This window comes from Ananas comosus, linkage group 18 (assembly GCF_001540865.1).
Source record: "Ananas comosus cultivar F153 linkage group 18, ASM154086v1, whole genome shotgun sequence".
In the NCBI taxonomy this organism is placed as follows: domain Eukaryota; kingdom Viridiplantae; phylum Streptophyta; class Magnoliopsida; order Poales; family Bromeliaceae; genus Ananas; species Ananas comosus.
In genome coordinates, this window is record NC_033638.1 from 10870686 (window position 1) to 10891608 (window position 20923).

Genomic DNA, 20923 nt, shown 5'->3' on the forward strand with positions numbered 1-20923 from the left:
TTCTTCCAAACGCTTCATAGGATTATTTTTATACCGGCGTAGCATAGTTTAACTATGCTACGTTTTTAAAGGCATCCAAACGGGGCCTTAGACTTCCTTTGTTAGGATTTCGTAGCTGAAGCTATATGGAACTTGAGCCTCTCTTGTTCTCCCTTTGGTAAGGCTAGCAGTGTTGGGCCTTTCTTCTCTCTGTTTGGATTTATTTTTCTTATTATTAAGTCATGGGTAAATTACACCGGTAATTTGCCGAATCTTTAGGAAGTTGTATTTAGCTTATATTTTTTTTGAAGTTAAATATAATAATTCAAAACTTTTATAGATGATTTAATACATTTACGACGTTTTTTTTTTAGAGAAATGTAGCATGTTATTCGTTTCGTTCATTTTCTTTTAAAAATAAACCTAGCTAAAAATGTGAATTAATTAGGATTCGAATTTGAGACTTTGGATACTAACCACCAAACTCTTTATCATTTGCTCTAGGGGCAGTTGGTCATTTACGACGTTGAAAGAATAAAAACTAAAATAAAAGTTTGAAAAAAAAATTGGCCGCTATTAGTGTAATTAGCCGTTTAAATCACCTCGTTACTTGTTAGCTTGGTAGGAGCCACAAGTGCTTGAGCAAGTTGAAAGGTTCAAAAGTTTGAAATCGTAAGAGACTGCCACGTGGTGGCAGTTAATTAACGTCCTAAATCCTTTGGATAAGGATTTGTGGTTGGGAGATTTGACTGCTCTCTGCGTAGCCCGAGGGGAGTTGACCGCGTGATGTTGATTTGCATTTGCATATCATCAATCAATATTTTTATTTTGTGCTTTGAATGGACATGCTATACGCCTATACCCAATAAAGAAAAGAAAATTGTATGTATTCGCAACAATAGAGTTGAAATGATCAGCCGTTAAAAAAGGAGAAAAGGAATGCAGACCGTATCGCGCGTGCGTCGTAACTCGTACGCGTTCCCACCCAACGACCAATAGGTAAATAAAAAGTTGAAAGGCCTTTAGTTTCCACGTGATCAGCACCAAGTAAATAAAAAGCTAAAAGGACTTTAATTAATATATCTGCATTAAATTATTTTCCAGCGGCGCCAATGAAAGATGACACCTATGAAAATTCAATATTTTTTCAAGATGTAAGTAATTTTAAATCTCATTTGCAAAGTTGTACATTGTATGTTCACGAAAGTTTTAACTAAATGTATTAAGTATATTACATTAGAACAAATAGTAGTATATTTATAAATTTTCTATAAACTCGTGAATTTATTTTTGTAAGACATCATATTTTGATGAATAAGGAAAAGATTGGATTAATTGTTAATCTTTTTGAACTAATTAATTTTTCAGAGTTTAATAAGGTTTAAAATAAAAGGTTTTTAAAGAGGCATCTAAATCATTATTTGCTTTTTGAAGGGCATGCAGTAAATATTTTCATAAACTTACTATTCCCTCTGGATAAGTCATTCAGTCAAGGAAAGTGATGGATTGGCGGGTCTGATTAACCCAGGAGCAGTGCTCATTAGTCATTGCTCTCCGAGTAAGGGAGATTTGGGGAGAAACTTATTACTCTACCGACCGCTAATTCCAACGAGAAAAAGAGAAGGAAAAACCAAGAGGGTAAAAGGTGAAAGAAGTAAAAAAAGCAAGTAGGCAAAAGGTGAAAGAAAAGGAGAGGGAAAAAGCTAGAGGGTAAAAGGTGAAAGAAAAATGACTAATAATTCTACAACTTAAAAAAGTTATAATATCTTCAATCTCTCATGCAAGGATTGTGGGATTTAATAACCCTTTTTTTTTAAAAAAAAAAAATTACAGTAGAAAAAAATAACTGATAAAACTTATAAGAAAGAGATAGTTTTGATAGTCTTTTAGAAAATACTATAATTATAAAAATAGTCATCTAAAAAATTTATTTATAAAATTAAATTTATAGGCGAATGAATTACCGCTTTTTAAATACCGTAAATTATTCATCACTTTTTTCAGAAAATTAAAATTACTTTTAATATTTAATACTATACATCTTTTGAATTTGAATGTAGAAAATATAAAAATTAGAATAAAAATGATGAATGATTCACTGTTTTCATTAATCTATTTTTTATAAATAAAAATTTTAAATTTTTATTTTAAAATTTTAAAAAAAATTTAAAGATTTAGTAGGGCAATATTTTCTTTTGAATTAGTAACATTATAAAATTGCAATTCTGTGGCCATGCGAACATGCGACCATGACTTTCTACGACCACGCGGTCCGTGCTGCGAAGTTTGAAATATATTTAAAACGCTTTATTTTAAAAAAGAAATCAATTGAGGTAGGAAGGATCGGAGGAAGGCGACCCTCCCTCCCGTCTCCTCTCTTGCTATAAATACATCATCCTTAATCCGCATGCCAATGCACACACAGCACGCCTTCCTACTATAGAGCTCTTGATCATCGGAGCGAGGCTACCCAGCAGCTATAGGGCGAGCTTGCTTGCTTGCTTGCTTGCTTGCATCTAACTTGGGCCGGTCGTTTCTGCTTGCCGGCTAGCTGAGTTAGCTAATATAATATAATATAAGAACGAGGTCATGGAAGCCCTTACCTCTTCTTCTTCTTCTTCTTCGTCCGGCGGCCCTGCTGCTTCCCATGTCCGGCGCCGCGCCTCCGCGTTTGGCCCTTCTTCCAGCGCCGTCCGCTGCAGAGGCACCACGCGGAGCTCCCTCCGCTGTTGTTATGCGCCCCGCCGCCCCGGCCATCCCCTCAAATGCTCCGCCGCTGCTTCCTCTCCTTCCTCCGCTCCCGCCTCCGCAGTGGTTAAAGGTGCCGGCGGCATCGACTTCGACTTCGGCTTCGGCTTCTGCTCCGGCTCCGTCTCGGCTAACCCCAGCAGAGACGCGGAGGCCGACAAGTTTGCGGAGGCTGCGAAGAAGGGCAACTTGGTGCCGCTCTACGAGTGCATCGTTTCCGACCACCTCACCCCGGTGCTCGCTTACCGCTGCCTCGTCAAGGAGGACGACAAGGAGAGCCCCAGCTTCCTCTTCGAGTCCGTCCATCAAGACTCGCACGGCATCAACAATGTGGTATGCACATCCGCCCATCCCCTCATTGCATTTTTCCTCTTTTCCTTTTTCTTCTTTCCCGTTGTTTTCTTTCTCACATTTCTGATTAATTCCTTCGCGTCACTTGGAAACAAACCAAAAAAGGGTCGCTATAGCATGGTGGGGGCTCATCCTGCGATGGAGATTGTGGCTGAGGAGAACAAGGTCACGATAATGGACCACGAGGAGGGTCGGCAGACAGAACAGGTCGTGGACGACCCCATGCAGGTCCCCCGCAGGATCATGGAGAACTGGAGCCCCCAGCTCATCGACGAGCTCCCCGATGCTTTTTGCGGTAATTTCTCACTTCCCTTTCTTTTCTACTTACTCGTTTTCGTTTTCTTGTAACTTTGTTTCAATTCCTTTGTCTTTTGTTTTCTTTTCTTTTCAAAGGCGGATGGGTAGGGTACTTTTCATATGATACGGTACGCTACGTCGAGAAGAAAAAGCTTCCGTTCTCCAGCGCGCCAGAGGATGATCGGAACCTCCCAGATGTTCATTTGGGTCTCTACAACGATGTTATAGTGTTTGACCATGTTGAAAAGGTATAACTCTTTCAATCTCATGGCTTACGATCGAACTGTAGTTACGCCAATCCAAATGCCCACCTTAGTGTCCCTAAAACTACTGAGATTAGTCGATAGCCTACACGTACGGAAATTTACATTCAATATAATTTAATAAGAATGTCCCTCAAGCTACGGAATACCAAACTAAACTTTACAGCCTTTTTGCTTTTCTCTAGGATCTCTCAACTGAGTTTTTCATTCCACAACTTGCACTAACCTTGCGCCGTTTGATTAGCCCCTTAGTACGACTATAATCTTCCATTCTGCATTGTTAACTCACGATTCTAACTTTCACCCAATTCGACCTTTTATCTCAGAAAGTCTACGTTATTCATTGGGTACAATTAAACCGTTATTCCTCTGTCGAGGAAGCGTACCAAGATGGGAGGTATCGATTGGACATGATGCTGTCAAGGGTACATAATTCGAACGTGTGAGTAATCTACTGTATCCACTTCTTTTGATTATGAACTCTTTTTCTTTTCCATCCAACTTTCATTTTTGTTTCGACTAACTATTGTTTGATTCTTATATTACAGCCCAAGTCTTTCAGCAGGATCTGTAAAATTACATACTCGCCAATTTGGATCACCATTGGAAAAATCAACCATGACAAGTGACGAATACAAGAAGGCAGTTCTGCAGGCCAAAGAACATATCCTGGCAGGAGATATTTTCCAAATTGTTTTGAGTCAGCGTTTCGAGCGGCGAACATATGCAGACCCATTTGAAGTTTATCGAGCTTTAAGAATTGTGAACCCGAGTCCACACTTGACATACCTTCAAGTGCGTCGACAATCTGCTGCATTTTATTTTTGTTCTCAGTCAAGCTTTCCTAGTGATTTCTTGTCTGGAACATAGACTTTCTATTATTGTTGCATGCTTTCTATCCATCTTTTATATTTTCTGAATTCGTTCAAACTCTCTTTCTCAGGCAAGAGGTTGTATTCTCGTGGCATCAAGCCCTGAAATTCTTACTCGCGTGAAGAAGGTACGTTCAAATCTGTTTTCATAGTTAAGGATCCTATGCTCATCAAAAGGACCCTTTCCACAACCCATATATGTTCGTTGACTCTTAATCATTTTTTTGGTAGAGAAATCACTGTTCAGCCTCCACTACTTTAGAATCGATTGGAAATTTAATTTATATGCCTTCGTGAATTTCCCCTGTTGATCTATAAAAATAAGTCTTGTACAGCATTCATATATTCATGCAGCCGATATGTGGTGAAACTGTGAAAGACACATAGAGAGCTCTGTGATTAATTATGCTTACACATTCATATGCGTAGACTTTTAACGGGTGTAATGATTACAGACAAGAACCTGGAAGTATCAAATTTTATAGCAAATGAGTTCCTACTTAGAAGTAGGAAACTACAATTGCCTCCTTCTCTGGTTAGTCATAGCTAGGCAACAGTTATCTTCTCTAAATCAAATTATTTCGATGAGATATCCTACTATTGTCTTCACATACAGAAAAACAAAACTGATACGTATGCTAAATTTTCCCTTCCACGTGAAATTACTTTCTGCCGTTTTATTAGTCTCATGAATCAAAGGTAGAAACTTTGAAGTTTCGTTGGACTTACACATTTGGTATTATGTCTTTCATGTAAATGTTTTGAACAACAACAACAGGCCAATATGGCGGCACTTTTGCACCCATCACGCCCATTTTCTTACTCTATCTGGTGTTGGAGCTTTCCATATTTGCTTTGTCTTAACCTTTTGTTGCAATGCCCTAGTCTCTAGTCGTAGTCATACTCTAGCTTTACTCATTTTTTCCATTCTTACAGGGAAAGATTGTCAATCGACCACTTGCTGGCACAGTTAGAAGAGGCAAGACAGAGAAGGAAGATGAGTCGTTAAAAAAGCAGCTGCTGAATGATGAAAAGCAATGCGCTGAACATGTTATGCTAGTAGACTTGGGGAGGAATGATGTTGGGAAGGTCCTTATTCTCTCCTAATCTCCTTTACATACCAATGTAGATGTTTGATTGCATTTGGATGGAGCATTCTTTCAGTAAACTCATTAGAGATATAATACTCTTTGTACAACTACTACTATGATAATGAAATCTCCTATTAATTAGCTTGCGGCAGCGCAACTTTGGGTGTTCTCATGATTAAACATGTTGCCTTTCCAGGTCTCAAAGCCGGGTTCTGTGAAAGTGGAGACGCTAATGAATATTGAACGCTACTCCCATGTAATGCACATCAGCTCCACGGTCAGGCTCTCCTCTTTATGTTTGCATGTCCTGCTTGCATGTAATTTTAGTGCCTTGCACATTTGATTACTTGTGCTACTTTCTAGCCATGGACTTTTGTCTTTTACTCATCAACAACCGTTTCTGCCCGAGGATCTCCTCCATATAGATTTGAGTAGTTCCAGATTTTTGGTCAGTCATGCATGCCCATGGACCCGTGGTTCTACTTGCTTGCCTGTTGAGCTAGTTTCTACATAATTTATTCTTCTGTCAGTCAAGAAGTTCCTTACAACATTTTTATCCTGTGTCTTTAATAGTTAATATGAATACAGGAGGTAATTGTACTCCAATTTTGCAGGTTACTGGAGAGTTATTCGATAACCTTACTTGCTGGGATGCCCTACGTGCTGCATTGCCTGTGGGAACTGTTAGCGGGGCTCCAAAGGTTCAGATCTTTTGCCAGTGCTCCTCTTCATCAGAGACGAGCATTTTGACTTTTAATTAGCTTTGTATGCTGATGTTTCTCAAGTAACTATATTGCACTTCAAGATATCCTTGTTTGCAGCAACAAACTTTTCCTTTTCTTTACCCCAAACTTCTGTTCATGAATTTTGTACTCAATCTACAGCAGCCTAGAGATATGCCACCCAGCTTCAAGCACACCTTTCATCCTTTGACGACTTCCTAACAACTAAAATGTTATAGAGCACCTCCCTTGTTCACATACAATTTTTCATGAGTCGTTTTTTTCTGCCCCTGAATTATTTGGCTTGACTCATTGTTTTACTTTCTTTATGCTGAGCATCTGAAAATATGGAATCAGGTAAAAGCCATGGAGCTGATAGATGAGTTGGAGGTGACAAGGCGAGGGCCATACAGTGGTGGGTTTGGAGGAGTGTCATTTGCTGGCGACACTCTCATTGCTCTCGCTCTCAGAACTATTGTCTTCCCAACTGCAATGTCTTCTCTGAAAAAGGAGGGCATCATGTGTAATCGGAGAGAATGGGTGGCGCACCTTCAGGCTGGAGCAGGCATCGTCGCTGACAGTAAGCCTGATGACGAGCAGCGAGAATGCGAGAACAAGGCTGCCGCTCTAGCTCGAGCTATTGATCTTGCTGAATCCGCGTTTATTAATAACATATAACATATAATAGCGCACACACAAGTAGCCAGAATTCTTTTCTTTGTTTTTCTACTATTTTGTATTTTGGATGTTTGAAATAAGCAAAGATTAATAGTACATAAGATGGTGCTCATATCCTACATAAATGTTGCACATGAGAAAGAGAGGAAGAGAAATTAATATCAGCAGACTTGTACGTATTGTAGTTTTTTAAGTCAGCAGCTGAGCAGAGATTTTACACTCAAAATTGTATGTAGAGAACTTCTCAGTGATTAGGCAGAGCAGTGCGATGAGGTTTTAAAGTGCGACGAGGTTTTAAGTGTCCTGATTTCTTTATCAGGAAGATATTTTAGGGCCAATAAGGCGCCAAATTGTCACCCTAAGCAAGCGGCCAACCTCTCAAATCTAAAGCTGGACAAGTTGAGATATCTATCTTGGTAATGACTAGTGACATAGAGCCCCTTCGACTTACCAAAATCACTGCAATTGATAATGTTGGAGATAATCCCAAAGGCCTAACTTTTTCTAGTGAATGGCCGTGCAAGAGTTTGCATGAATGTATTGAATTATAAGAGCTCCACTGAAAGAATGAAGTTATATTGAATTATTTGGACAAAAATTTGCTGGTCAGCGTGTCCAAACTAATTAGTTTAGGCACGCTGCCGGATGGGGGGCAGCGTGTGTTATTTCTTCACCAACACGAAATTCTATATGACCTTCTTGATCATAAATGTCTAGATCTATTTTTCTCCTCTCACTTTACACTTATTCATTGGTATTTACAAAGTTGGTTACTTAACGTCGTGCTTCTGCTCCACATGACACTTTTATCCTGTTAGTGTGAAAGGATGATAAATCAGGAAAAAGGATAAAAGGAAAAGAGAAAAGCAAGAGAGAAAAAGAAACGCCAACAACGAGAATAATCAGCCCTCTACAATTGACTTAGCAGACAACAGTCACAAAGCAGTCCTATGCCGTGGCTGTCACCTAGGTTGCACCTCAACCGTGCTCGCTTGGAAGCTGTTGGATAGTTCAGCACGTGTGATTGAATGGTAATTACTCTCGTGCTTTTGACTAGGATTGGACCCCGCATCTTTTATCAAGGAAACACCTGGTTTCACCAGGTTTCTCACATCGAGGAGGTCAAGACTCATCTGATTCTTGTAACCTTCGCCGCTTAGCATATCCACAACCTGTGTCATCGAGGGCCTCTGGTGGGATGGCGCCTGGGTGCACAACAGTGCCACCTTGATAAAGCGCAACACCTGCTCCTGGGGATATCCCACTATTTCTGGATCCACGATCTCCAACAGCCTCTCTTCCTCTCGTAGCTTCCACGTCTGCAAAACACATGGATTGATTACCCGGACTCACTTTTCAACTGCATATACGGCAGGCATTAGTACAAAGAATAGCTTGTTCTCATAAACCGCTAATACTGTAGCCGCCGCAAAATTAACTTACCTCCTATCAAAACTTGTTGCATAAGCATAGATCGCAAAGCACCAGAGTGGTGGACCCAACTTGGAAAATCATTAGCTGGAGGATCAAAACTGAAGGTACTAAAATGTACGGTAAATTTGTATAAAAATTTATAGTTTTGAGATTTTATAAAAATGGGTCATTATTTTGAATTTTGCAGATTCGTACCGAATTTTCAGAAAACTGAACAAAATATCCCTTTTTTTTTCTTCTTTTTTTTTTTTCTTCTCCACCACCTCCGCGGTCTTCCGCAACGGTAAAGAAAGCAGCGCTATGTCCTCTTCCTCCGCCTTCACTGGCGTAGGCACTGACGCCGGCGCCGGCATCAGAGGAGAAGGATTCAGAACGAGCGCGGATGAGAGCAGAGCGGACGGGGGCAATGAGGCCGTGGTCAAGACAGTGCTCGCTGTCGTCCGTGAGGGTGAGGACGAAGAAGTGCTCACCCTTCTCCAAGGAGCGCTTCCGACGAGGACGGTGGCTGCGGTAGAGGGCGAAGGAGTGAAAAAAAAAATGCAGGGGTAAAAAAAATAAAGACTAAAAAAAAGTAAAAAAAAATATTTCTTCTACAAAAAAAGTGAAGAACCAGAGAAAAAGAAAAAGATGAAGTTACACTGTTAATATGAAATTGCACTGTTTTAAAATAACGTTACACTGTTTTACACGAAAATTATACTTTTGAGACAAAAATTATATTTTTTAAGATAAAAGTCACATTTTTTGGACGAAAGTTGCACTATTTGGACGAAAGTTGCATTATTTAGATGAAAATTATACTATTTCTCCTTCTACTCCTCCTCTCCCTCCGCTTCCGCAATAGATTCGCCACCTATCAAACCCACTTCTGGAAACCCGCCGTCCCAGTCGCCGCAACCGACGATGAAGAGGAAGCGTTTCTCAGCACCGAAAAGCTCGTCGGCGAGGGAGGGGGCACGTGGCCCCACCATGCCCACCCGAGGACGGCAACGCCAGAGAAGAGGGTTGGCGAGGGGTCTACTTCTGTCCGCCCGCCCTCTTCGGCTCTTGTCCGGCGTTACCGTGCTCTCCTCCATCTCCACAGTTCACATCGCCGTCTCTGGGTGGGCGCCGTGGGCTACGTGCCCCTTCCCTTACTGGCAAGCTTCTCGACACTGAGAAGCAGTTCCTCTTCGTCGTCAGCGACAGTAGAGACAACGGGTTTCCAGAAGTGGGTTTGGTGGGTGGCGAATCTGCTGCAATGGAGGTGGAGGGCGAAAAGGAGATGGGCACAGAAGAAGACGAGGAAATGGAGGGAAAAAAAGAGGAAAAAAAGAAGAGAAACTGTAATTTTTACCAAAAAATTGCAACTTTCATCTAAAGAGTGCAATTTTTATCTCAAATAGTATAATTTTTATCTTAAAGAGTGTAACTTTCATCTAAAATAGTGCAACGTTTTTCTGAAACAGTGCAACTTTATTATCTTCTTTTTTCTCTGGTTCTTCGCTTTTTTGTAGAAAAAATATATTTTTTTACTTTTTTATTTTTATTTTTCTTATTTTTTTTACCCTCTGTATCTTCTTTCACTCGCGATCTCTCCCTGGCCCACTACCGCAGGCACCGCCCTAGCTGGAAGTGCTCCTTGGAGACGCGCGGGCGCATCTTCGTCCTCACCCTCACAAGCGACAGCCAGCACTGTCTCGGCCACGATCTCATCGCCTCCGCCCGCTCCGCTCTCACCCACACTTGCTCTGAGTCTTCCTTCTCCGGTGCCGACGTCGGTGCCTGCACTAGCGAAGACGGAGAAAAAGAACGCGTCGCAGAGGTGGTGGAGGGTCAGAGAGAAAAAAAAAACGAGAGGAAAAAAAAAAATGAGAGAGAAAAGGGAATAAGGATATTTTGGTCAGTTTTTTAAAAATCCGGCTCAAATCTGCAAAATCCAAAAAGCCAGCCTACTTTTGCAAAATATCAAAACAAGTGAATCTTTTATGCAAATTGACCAAAATGTACCGAGGAAAATACAAAGAAAAGATTCAAAAACTAAAGAAAGCACAAGAAAACCAGTAAAGAACTAAAAAAGGGCAAACCAATACGATGAAGGTTTAAAACCCAATGATTTTGTTGGCTCAATATTCACATCTCTGGATATGTTAGGAAAAACCATGAAACCCATACCCAAATCCCCAGATCCAGCCACCTCTGTCAAATTTCATCCTCAGGTAGTAGTTATAGTTATTCGCATTCAACTTTGTTTTACTATGTTGTCCAAAATCTTGATGATTCATGTTGACCTAATAAAACAGGATTTTCTCCTGCATTTGTAAAATATCACTGTTAAAATGATTTTCAGTACCGCACGTACTATTCTTGATTTGGCCAAAAAACAAAGACATGTCTATAGACACAAAAACTTAATGGGATAATCCAATTACAGGAAGCTAGCAGCTACATGATTACCCATTCCACGAGAACCAGCATATCATGTCCCCACGCTGATTTGCTGCTGCTCCTACCACTTACAATTTCAAGTAAGAGTACTCCGAAGCTGTAAACATCAGCTTTCTTGGTTAATTGCCCCAGCAAGGCATATTCCGGTGCCAAGTTAACCCCTGTGAATACAATGAAAACCAACGATGACATCATAGAAAACTTAAATAGTACAGATTCCCAACTTTGCTTAGTTTTGAAACCTTTCTGCTCATCTAATTTAGCAAATCTCTATCGTAGTTTAAATCTTGAAAGCCAAGTCATTGTACTGCAATACATTTATACTCCATAGTTCAACAACAATATAGTGCCATCAAATGTTCAAGATAATTATGATTATGAAAGATCAAGCTACCAGCTTTCACTGAAAGATCAAGCTACCAGCTATTGATGATTATGAAGTATGCTCCAAACAAAAAAATATATCACAATCCTTAATTTCTTTTTTTGTGCCTAAACTACCTCCCAATGTTTGCAAAGTTTGTAATGAACTTGAATGGTATTGGACTTACATGGTTCCAGCAACACGTGTGCTAATGTGAGTGATACTGTCAGGAAAAAGCTTTGCCAAACCGAAATCCCCGATTTTAGGAACTAGGTCCTTATCAAGTAAAATGTTACTAGCCTTGATATCACGATGAACGATACGCGGTTCAGATTCCTCATGAAGAAATGCAAGACCGGAAGCTGTCCCAATACAAATAGTAGCCCTTTTGGACCAATCCAGCGAAATGCACTTTTTCTGACCTGCCAGGACAAAAAGGATCTGAGTCATTCCTAAAAAGTTTTATATTTTTAAGTATTAAAATCTACAAATGTGCTGATTAAATATTACCAAGCAAAGCATTTGCTAGACTGTTATTATCCATATATTCATATACTAACATCCGGTAACTGCCTTCAATACAGCAACCTATCAGTTGGACAAGATTTGGATGCCTAACATTTGATATCGTGTCAATCTCAGTCAAAAACTCATTGGTTCCTTGCTTTGATTCAGCAGAAAGTGACTTTATCGCAACCTGGGTCCCATCCCTTAAGATTCCCTACAAATGAATAACTGTTACTACAATCAACAAAAACATAATACAAATTGGCAGCTAGGAAGAGCCAAACCATGAAAGAGATGAACGGAAAAGGAAAATAAAAAACAATAATTACGTAGTCAGAAATCTAAACCCTCACCTCATATACAATGCCAAAACCTCCACGACCAATATAGTTTGATGGATGGAAATTCCGTGTTGCTGACTTCATTTCATTACAGGAAAACAGTTGGACATTCCTTGGTTCTCGTGGTAACTCAACACCTGCAGGATTTTTCTAAGTAAGAATATCGTCAAATGTTTAGGAAAAAGAAAGAAGGTTTAGGCCGGAACAAATTCTATGCAGTAATCAATCAGTTTCTCATAGTGAGAATACTCTCAACAGAGGAGATTAATCCAAGCATTATATAAGTTCTTATACAAGGTTCTTCAAGGTTATGCCAATTAAATCTATAAACAAATACTATCTTAAACCGTAACTCCATAAGGAATTTACGGAATCAGTGTTAGATGATGAAAAAGCGGCTTGCAGTTATTGTTTCCACAGAAAGTATTGTGATTAAAGCAATAGCTTATGGAGGTCATGTTGGAACTATTCTTTTAAGTTCCTATCCATCTAGACATTTCATTAGAGGTCATCCAACACATATAATTAAAGATTGTTTCCTTTAATTGCTTGAGAATTAGTGACATACTTCCTGCTGCTACCTTAAAGAAGTTATGGTAAATTCCTGTTATCAAATTTAGATCAACAAATGGAAGCCGCTTATTGAGCTGACTTAATGAAATCAAGAATACGTCTCCCTTGTGTTCTTTCTAAGCATGCAATGATGAGTAGTAAGGGAAGAAGAGAAAACATGAGTGAAAGCTACAGGAGGAAGGATGAAATGGCAGCTAAGCTTTGATGGCGCTATTGGATGGTGGTGCCTGAAAGATATGTGAGACAAAATAAAAGACGAAACAGGGCCATATTGATCCACCTACTGTTTCTCTCTTTATTCTGTCCTTAACTTCCAAATCGTCTTCTTCTTCTTCTTTTACCTCAGTCTTTTCCTATCATTGTATTGGTTCTATCATTATTCTGCTAATCATACTCGAGCAAGCACAAAATCATATGCTAGCATCTACCTCCATTGATACACATACATATCTTTATTCTACTTATTCAGTTTGTGGACCTACTTATTCTGAAACCTGTCAACTCTATACTCCTAAGTTATGTTTCTCATAGTTTTTACTTATCATTAAACTTGTCCGACACTTATCAATGGAAACAATCATTATATTATAGCACGGAAAATCTTAAAGAATTGTTTTTAAGCAAGAAAAAGAATTTTAGAGATTAAATTAAAGAAAAAAGTTCATTAGGCCTTTTTAAGTTGTTTGGCCATCCCCAACAGGCAACAAGTTAACTGATCGAAGCATAACTAGCATTTAGTCAACAATTATAACTGAACAAATGATTCCCAATTATGATCAGATGAATATTTAAGTCTTAAGAGTAGGCAGGTCCCGTATGATACATATATCTTAGATCATGAAAACATGATGGAGCCAAATATCACTAAAAACTGTACCAGAATAATCATATGCTGCGCGATGAGACTTGTTCTGTCCCCTGCTCGTTGCTGCTCTGAAGCAACAGAACCTTGTCCCCATCAGACCAAATAAGACCTTTGAGATCGCTCTTCAACGCGAATTGCTAAGAGGTTCGGAAACAAATGTGTATTCCGCTACAACCAGGACGAAGAGGTTCAGTTGCTCTTCGTATATAAACAGCAGCTCATAAAATTGTCCTCGACACAAACAGGACGAACAAATGACAAAATATAGACGAAGTGTTCCTTAGAGGCTTCAGGTATTACCTGCGTCCCATCATAATGCAAACCGAGGTGCCCACTGACATCGTGGAACAAAACAAGGAACGTGCATCAGATATAATTAGTGAGCATAAAAGCAAAAACAATTTTGGCCGGCATCAGATCAAATTAAACAGAAATTTCTCATGAAACGATTTTTTTGAAGAATGACACGATGATCAAAGTTATAGACAAGATAATTATAACAGACTTCAAGCGAAGAGAAATTAAAGAGGAGGAGGAGAAAAGTACACAAAACCCTAACATCTGAAGATCTAATTTCGAGTAGGGGCGGGAGGAGTAGATATTTCTGTTTCCGCGGGAGGAGTTAAAAAAACATATTTGGATCGGCTTGTGGTGGCCGCCTGGCCGGTGGGGGTTAGGTTAGTTGCAGACAATACGTTCCGGACGACGGTGCGTGATTCCGGTCAGATGCGTCCTTGCGGGCTACGCCACACCAGTTACACCAGGCTTCGTTTTCCAACTTTCATACCAGAACCAGAAAGCGTGGTTTTTCTTCTTTTACACTCCTTTTTTTTTTTTTTTTGAGAGTGATAGGTGGCACGCTATTCTTTTTATTTATTTTATTTAAAAATAAATTTAGCTATTCGATCTTAGGATCTCGTACCAACCATCAATTTCTAAGGACGGTCGATTTTTAGTAGCCGAGAAAGAGTGTCTTTGGTTCAATGTGAAATTATGAAAAATAATAATTAATGATGTAAAAAAAAAACTTCAATCATACTTGTTTGATTGAAAAAAAAAAAATTGAATGAAAAATAAAAAAATTTTGAATGAAAAGTAATTTATATAATTTTCTTCCATTATATATTATGCGTTATTCTATATAAATAATTATCATATTATATTTATAATTTAAAATTTATATCTATATGTAAAATATTATTATCATCATCCTCATCAACATCTATATTTATAATTTAACTACATTCAAAATTATATTTTATAATATAATATACCATAATGCAATATATAAAAATTTATATATATAACATGATATATAATATAATATATTATAATAATAATATACATATATAATATATAATATATAAACAGAAAAGGAGGGTGGGTGACTCACTTCAAAAGAGTTTTAGTTTTCCGACGGCTAATAGCGAAAAATAAAAACTTACAAATTTTTTTCTAAATTTGTAAAAATACTTTTAAAAAAATTTTATTTTATATCGAATCAAACAAGTGAAAAAATATTTTTCATACATCTAGCTTCGTTTCTATCCGCGCTTATCTGTCTCAAGTTACGAGCTCAAGTGGGCATTTGATGGTATCCTCTAACAGGCGGGCTTAAATTTGTGACTCATATAACGGGCATTTACTAAGTTAATTTTGTATGATTATATTGTGCTTGTCACCAGTAATGCATAGTACGTGTTAATAATCCCAAATAGGTGAACAAGGCAATTTTTTTGGTCAGGAAATAAACAAGATTTGCAGACAGCCAAGCTGAGAAAAAAATAAACAGGAATCCCATAATGACCATCTACAACAAAGTCCAACTAAGCTGGTTCTATGGCCTTCCCATAGATATGTAAGTGAAACGTATACAATCGAGTGTATACATTTCCAGGATTTCTAGGCTTGCGAGGCGCCGTGGAGCAGCAAAGGACTTCCACGATTCTTCTAGACCATCATCTGGTCACCCGTCCCACAGGAGAGGACCTTCCTCCTTTCTCACTCACTAGATCCTCTTCAAGTTCAGTTCCATCCAAGCAAATCATAGTGTTATTGACACTTTGCTCGGAACTGGCATTGCTGCTTGTAGCAAGAGGAGAGTCTGAAACACTGACGGCCCTGCTTCTTGTAGGCCCTGACCTCACACTGTACATAGAGGATGCTGGAATATTCGTCATCAGCGGACGTAAACTGTTTGGGATACTCCGCCTTATATCCTGCGCGTGTAAATTTAAATCAGATGATAATGTGTGATTTACAAACACTTTAGATGTAGATAGCAAGCTTACAAAAGCCATGGTAGGTAATTCAATAACAAACAAGGGAATAAAGGCAGAGAATAACTGACCATATGCCGCAGAGCCATATCCAGTGATTTTTTAGACAGTGTTCTCCCAAAGCCAGCACTATCAGGAGATGCCGATGATTTTCCTGCAAGGTTATTATGGTTCAAACTTTGGTCTTCTTGCTTTGGAGGTGCTAGTCTCCTCATGTTAACTACACGTTCAACCATCTTATTTCCAATTAGAACTGGGTTTACACTGTCACCACTGTTTAGATGCGATCTGCCCATGGTTGGACTGCAGTTCGCTTTGGAAGTAATGCCATTTGGACTCCTTCCCCTGGATGGGGAGCAAGACTGCCTTCTTGGGCGAGCAGGTGGTCCAGGCTCAACAGAAGATGATCTAGAAGAGCTGGGAGCTCCAGGTCTACCCCGAGAAGCGGAAGAGGGTCTTTCAGGTAAAGATGTCCTCAGATTTGGGGGGGCATCAAGGGAGAATCCAGGCATATCGGATGGTTTCCAAGGTCTAGATCTTACAGTAGGTGAGCTGCCACGTGATGATGATGATTTTGGTACTGAAGTACCCTTCGAAGTTGTGGTTGTAGGGCGTGACTTTGCGATGGAAGAAGACCGACTTGGTGGAGCAGAACTTGCTGCTGTAGGTTGACTGGGTGGAGTGGTGGTTGAGGTGGAGGGTCTTTTTGTTGGCGTAGAAGACCTTGCAGTAGCAGGCCTGCTCTGTGCTGGTATAGAAGGCCTTGATGATGTTGGTGTGGAAGATCTAGCAGGAGTCGACGATCTCGGAGGATGAACCACGGGCTTTGAAGGGATGGTAGCCCGAGTTGTTGGAGTCGAAGGTCTCAAAGGTTTAGATGCCACAGCAGTTAATGTAGGGCGTCCGGTTGGAGTAGCAGGCCTTGATGATGAAGTATGGGTAAGGCCTCCGGATGATGATGGCCTCCGAGTTACCACAGCTGTTGATGAGCTCAAGCCAGCAGATGATGTTGCTTGTCTTGAAGCTAAGGTGCTTCTTACGGAAGAATCCGGAAAATCTGCCAACTGAGGAATAAAAGCCACAAAATGCATAGGCATGAATCTCCAACCCAAAGGCATGTTGCAACAGAACTATTAACTACTGATGCGGAACTAACTTGTCAGTTCCTCTTCACTCTTATTGAACTCTAAAAAGGGTAGTTCACAATCACAAGAAGGATACAACAGCTAATTGCAACTTAACGGCAACATCTGAAAATATCAGTTATGAACTAATTGTTCAAATTCACGCTTAGCAGATTAACTTTTCAAAGAACTAGCTAACACTGCATTAAATACTGCAGGCCTTCCCTGAAACCCCTCAGTCATTAAGGTAAACAAAGTAGAAAAAGCACCAATATCAGAAGCGAAAATAGAGATTTTTCACTACTGGGAACAAGGAATTGCTAATAGTTGCTGCGATATAAATAGCTATACATGTAATCAAATTGAAGAAAATGGAAGACATATGGTACTAGATATACTGAATGCTAGTTGTCCTTGCAGCCTGTTCTGAGTTATGAATGCCTATACAGACAATTCATGGTCAGTTTGCAAAAGGAGGCTTCAAGGCAAATAAACAATGCGCATATAGTAGTAAAGACAACTTCCATGCTACCCAGGCATGAAATAGACAGATAAACATCTATCCTGCAGTCATCTGAGTCAATCTTCATGATCTAAATAAGGAGGGAAAAAGTTGGCATTTAAGAGTCTAGCTGTCTATGGAAACAGCATACCACCAGTTGCAATCAAAATGACAGATTGCATAAGAACTAAGAACCTTAAAAGCTGCTGGCTGCAGAAGACATTCCAATGGATAGTAGAGTATAATACCAGAAAGTAAGGAGTCCTATATGGGAAAGAAATATTTAGCTTACCCAAACTACCTCAAACCATTATTTGCCAAATCATGTAAAAAACTATGAAAGAGAAACAAAACTATGAAAGAGAAACAGTGAAAACATAATCAAACTAACATATGCATTGGAAATGATACAAGGTGCTTGGTGATCATAGAACAGGCTTTGCAAATCGGGGTGTCTCTACACAAGAGAAGAAGGATGGCTACCAAAATCATGGAAGATACCTAGTAACTGTACCATTTCCAAGTTGAAGTTCTTGGCAGGTGTGCATTACCAAGCCTGAAATAACTACCAACTTTGAAATGATAATGACCAATTACAAAGCAAGTGACAAAAACTTATATATGCAGCAATTACTGAGACAGCTGTTCACAGAATTGTTGTTGCACTGTCCTCATATCATATGTGATATGAACCTACTCGATAATGAAAATAAAAATATAAAATAAAGTAAACAATCACTTAGGAGGCCCAAACTAATGAACCACAACTTGCTTTCCTATTACTAGAACAAGTTGCTGCTAATAACAAAAGAATTTCTTGCAATAAAACTTTGCTGCACCTCATTACGGAGTCTTTGGGCTACTATGCCTACAAAATCTTTTAAATATAAAAATAAACATTCAAAATTTTTATTTGTAAAAATAGGCCAATAAAAACGGTGAATCATTCACCGCTTTCTAAAAGCGGTGAATGATTCACCGCTTTTTTCATTCACCGCTTTTATCCTAATTTATATATTTTCTACATCCAAACTTCAAAGATGTATAGTATTAAACACTAAAAATAGTTTTAATCCTTTGAAAAAAAGGGTAAATGATTTACCGCATTTAAAAAGCAATAATTCATTCACCATATAGACTTAGTTTTATAAATAATTTTTTTAGAGGACTATTTTTATAATTATAGTATTTTCTAAGGCTATTAATAAAAAAAATTCCCTCATGACATTATTTTCAGAACTTGAGTTTTTTTAGGGCAATACTAAAAGTGTTCATGGAAGTGTAAAAGCATCTTAATGGAAGTGTCTGATAAAAGAACTAGGCAAATAACACTAGTTTTAAGTGCTCACCCTTGATTTGAGCACAGTCGGACGAGATTTTAGAGTCCCAACATGGACTCCTGGCGATCTTTTTGACTCATTCTCCAGAGATGGGAATAGAGGAGTACCAGGTGGCGTAAGCAGCCTGCAAAGAATGCCTTCAGAGTTCCACCACTGAACGATATTCAAGCAAGAACATTAAATAAGATTGACAAAAAAAAAAAAAACTTTCAAGATATTGTTAACAATTGTCCAGATCTACCCATGTATATGCAACAGTAGAACTTTGATTTTGAGGCCATGCACATTGCGAAAGATCCATCCACAACAAAGAAAACTAAAAAAATACTTCTGCTAGGAAAATACCAAATGCCCTACTTCCGCTATCAAAATACTTAATGCCCACTGCATATCAGTTATTGTTCCATTTTGTGGAAGCAAAACTGCAGCGCAGGTTGGTAAGAAAATATAGGTTGTTACAAAAAACTTGCTTCAAAGGGTCTGAGGTCCTGAAGAAAAAGATAGCTGATTGCATACAGGTATAAAACCTTTCAGCTAAACTGCCATGGATTAATTGGTTTGAATACGTCCCAAAAAGATACTGTGTGCATCGCAGGGAAACAAATAGAGTCATTTCGTGTACAATATTTAGATTTAGAGGAAGATATTAACTGATGCGCCCTCTTTTTGTGCTTGTGACTTGAGGATCATTACAAGCTAAGTAGGAGTAAACTAGAGTGAGGATTTTGACGTGCCACTATACCAGTCATAGTCATTCTTATCACTGTCGGAGTTGAGGAAGTCGTCGATACCAGTTTTATGCATTGGAGTGCTAGACGCGATCTTAAATAAGGGAGCGCTCCCTGAATTTGAACCTGCAAGACAAGGAATCGACAAAAACGGACGGATATATGTTAGAAATGAGAGTCCTAAAAATCTCAATCGAGCTACATTGGGACCGTCCATAAGTAGAGAGGAAATAGGACGATGGAAAAGAGAGTATACAATTACATCACAAAAGTTTAGTCTACAAGGGCTACAATGTCACCGTATAGCTGGGAAAGAGGAGGAGGAGAAGGAGGGGGCGGGGCTAGTAGGCGGCCTACCAGGTGGCAGATCGAGTTCATCAGAGGAATGGTGGAGGAGGAAGCTGTTGCTGCGCTCCTTCTCCCTCTCGCGCTTGCGCATCTCAAGGAAGAGGGCAAGCTCTTCGTCCTTCTCCTTTATCACCGCTCCCAAGGTTCTTCCACGGGTCCCCGCCCCTTGCGCCTCGGATGCCCTAAAACTCTTGTTCATTTCTCTCTCTAGCCCGCTCGTTCACTCGCTAGATCTGTCACCCCTCGCAGCGGGATGAAGAAGAAATAAGGCAAGAAGCGGAAAAACTGGAGGTACCCACCCCAACGGCGAGAGATAATCGCAAGTAAAGAGAAAGGAATGGCAAGATATTCCTGCAGGAACCGACTGCTTTTGGAATACAGCAGAAGAGAGAGTAGAAGATGAAGCAGCGCGCGAGAGAGAGCTTGTGGGGAGGGGAAGGGGGAGAGGGGGGGGGAGAAAGGTAGTGAGACTAGAAGACGAGGAAGAAGAGATACAGCGCTGTAAGTGGACTGAGAGTGAGAGGGTTTTGCCCGATCTCGGGAGGGATATTAGCTAGAGTCTAGATAGGGGAAAGCAAGAGAGACAACTTTGAAGGCCATTGCCAGTTATTTTGATTTTCTCTCCTGCGGCCTTAGGTCCCGCCCAAGAAGGAAAGAGAAGATGGATCTTGAGATCGAAAGGCAAGTAACCAGTTCGACGTGACTTGCCGTGCTTCCCAGCTGCGATTCGACGGTGGGCTTTTGGGCGGGCCGGGATAGAGACTAGGAACACCTAAACTCGGGACGCGTCGCTTTGGCTCGTTTCGAATCTTATATGCTCCCGGTGTTACGAGTGGGCGCCCGGCCGTTTAAATTTTTCTCTCTTGATTTTTAAGGCACCATTTATCAGCATTCCGCAGCCATTAGAATAACAACATTAATTTAGTTGATTCTAAGTAATTTAATTTAAATACTAAAAATTTAAGAGATGTGAACAAGAATAAAATAATTGAGGGGCCATTTCAAGATGGCCCATAGTTGAGGGAGTATTCAAATATATTAGGAAAAACTTCAAATACCCTATCCGTGGTTTCGCACTTTTTCACTTTAG

The 20923-nt window shown here is 39.6% G+C and overlaps 4 protein-coding genes across 4 annotated transcripts; 1 reads left to right on the plus strand and 3 right to left on the minus strand.

Moving 5' to 3' along the window:
* Window positions 2734-7282, plus strand: LOC109724279 (anthranilate synthase alpha subunit 2, chloroplastic-like). The gene is made up of 10 exons (XM_020253051.1): window positions 2734-3060; window positions 3184-3373; window positions 3472-3623; window positions 3965-4080; window positions 4187-4433; window positions 4582-4638; window positions 5447-5599; window positions 5798-5878; window positions 6216-6302; window positions 6681-7282. The coding sequence occupies exons 2-10, from the start codon at window positions 3196-3198 to the stop codon at window positions 6999-7001; spliced, it is 1392 nt and encodes a 463-aa protein (XP_020108640.1). The 5' UTR covers window positions 2734-3060; window positions 3184-3195; the 3' UTR covers window positions 7002-7282.
* LOC109724342 (putative serine/threonine-protein kinase) lies at window positions 7828-14300 on the minus strand. Its single transcript, XM_020253134.1, has 6 exons — window positions 13525-14300; window positions 12087-12211; window positions 11737-11947; window positions 11417-11648; window positions 10872-11028; window positions 7828-8320 (listed from the first exon to the last, which is right to left on the minus strand). Exons 1-6 carry the CDS (start codon window positions 13604-13606, stop codon window positions 7964-7966), a joined length of 1164 nt encoding a protein of 387 aa, XP_020108723.1. The 5' UTR covers window positions 13607-14300; the 3' UTR covers window positions 7828-7963.
* Window positions 8223-10876, minus strand: LOC109724341. Its single transcript, XM_020253133.1, has 5 exons — window positions 10590-10876; window positions 9983-10204; window positions 8631-8940; window positions 8445-8519; window positions 8223-8361 (listed from the first exon to the last, which is right to left on the minus strand). Exons 1-4 carry the CDS (start codon window positions 10697-10699, stop codon window positions 8451-8453), a joined length of 711 nt encoding a protein of 236 aa, XP_020108722.1. The 5' UTR covers window positions 10700-10876; the 3' UTR covers window positions 8223-8361; window positions 8445-8450.
* Window positions 15159-20520, minus strand: LOC109723684 (flocculation protein FLO11-like). Its single transcript, XM_020252131.1, has 5 exons — window positions 19843-20520; window positions 19500-19611; window positions 18767-18881; window positions 15863-16855; window positions 15159-15731 (listed from the first exon to the last, which is right to left on the minus strand). The coding sequence occupies exons 1-5, from the start codon at window positions 20030-20032 to the stop codon at window positions 15471-15473; spliced, it is 1671 nt and encodes a 556-aa protein (XP_020107720.1). The 5' UTR covers window positions 20033-20520; the 3' UTR covers window positions 15159-15470.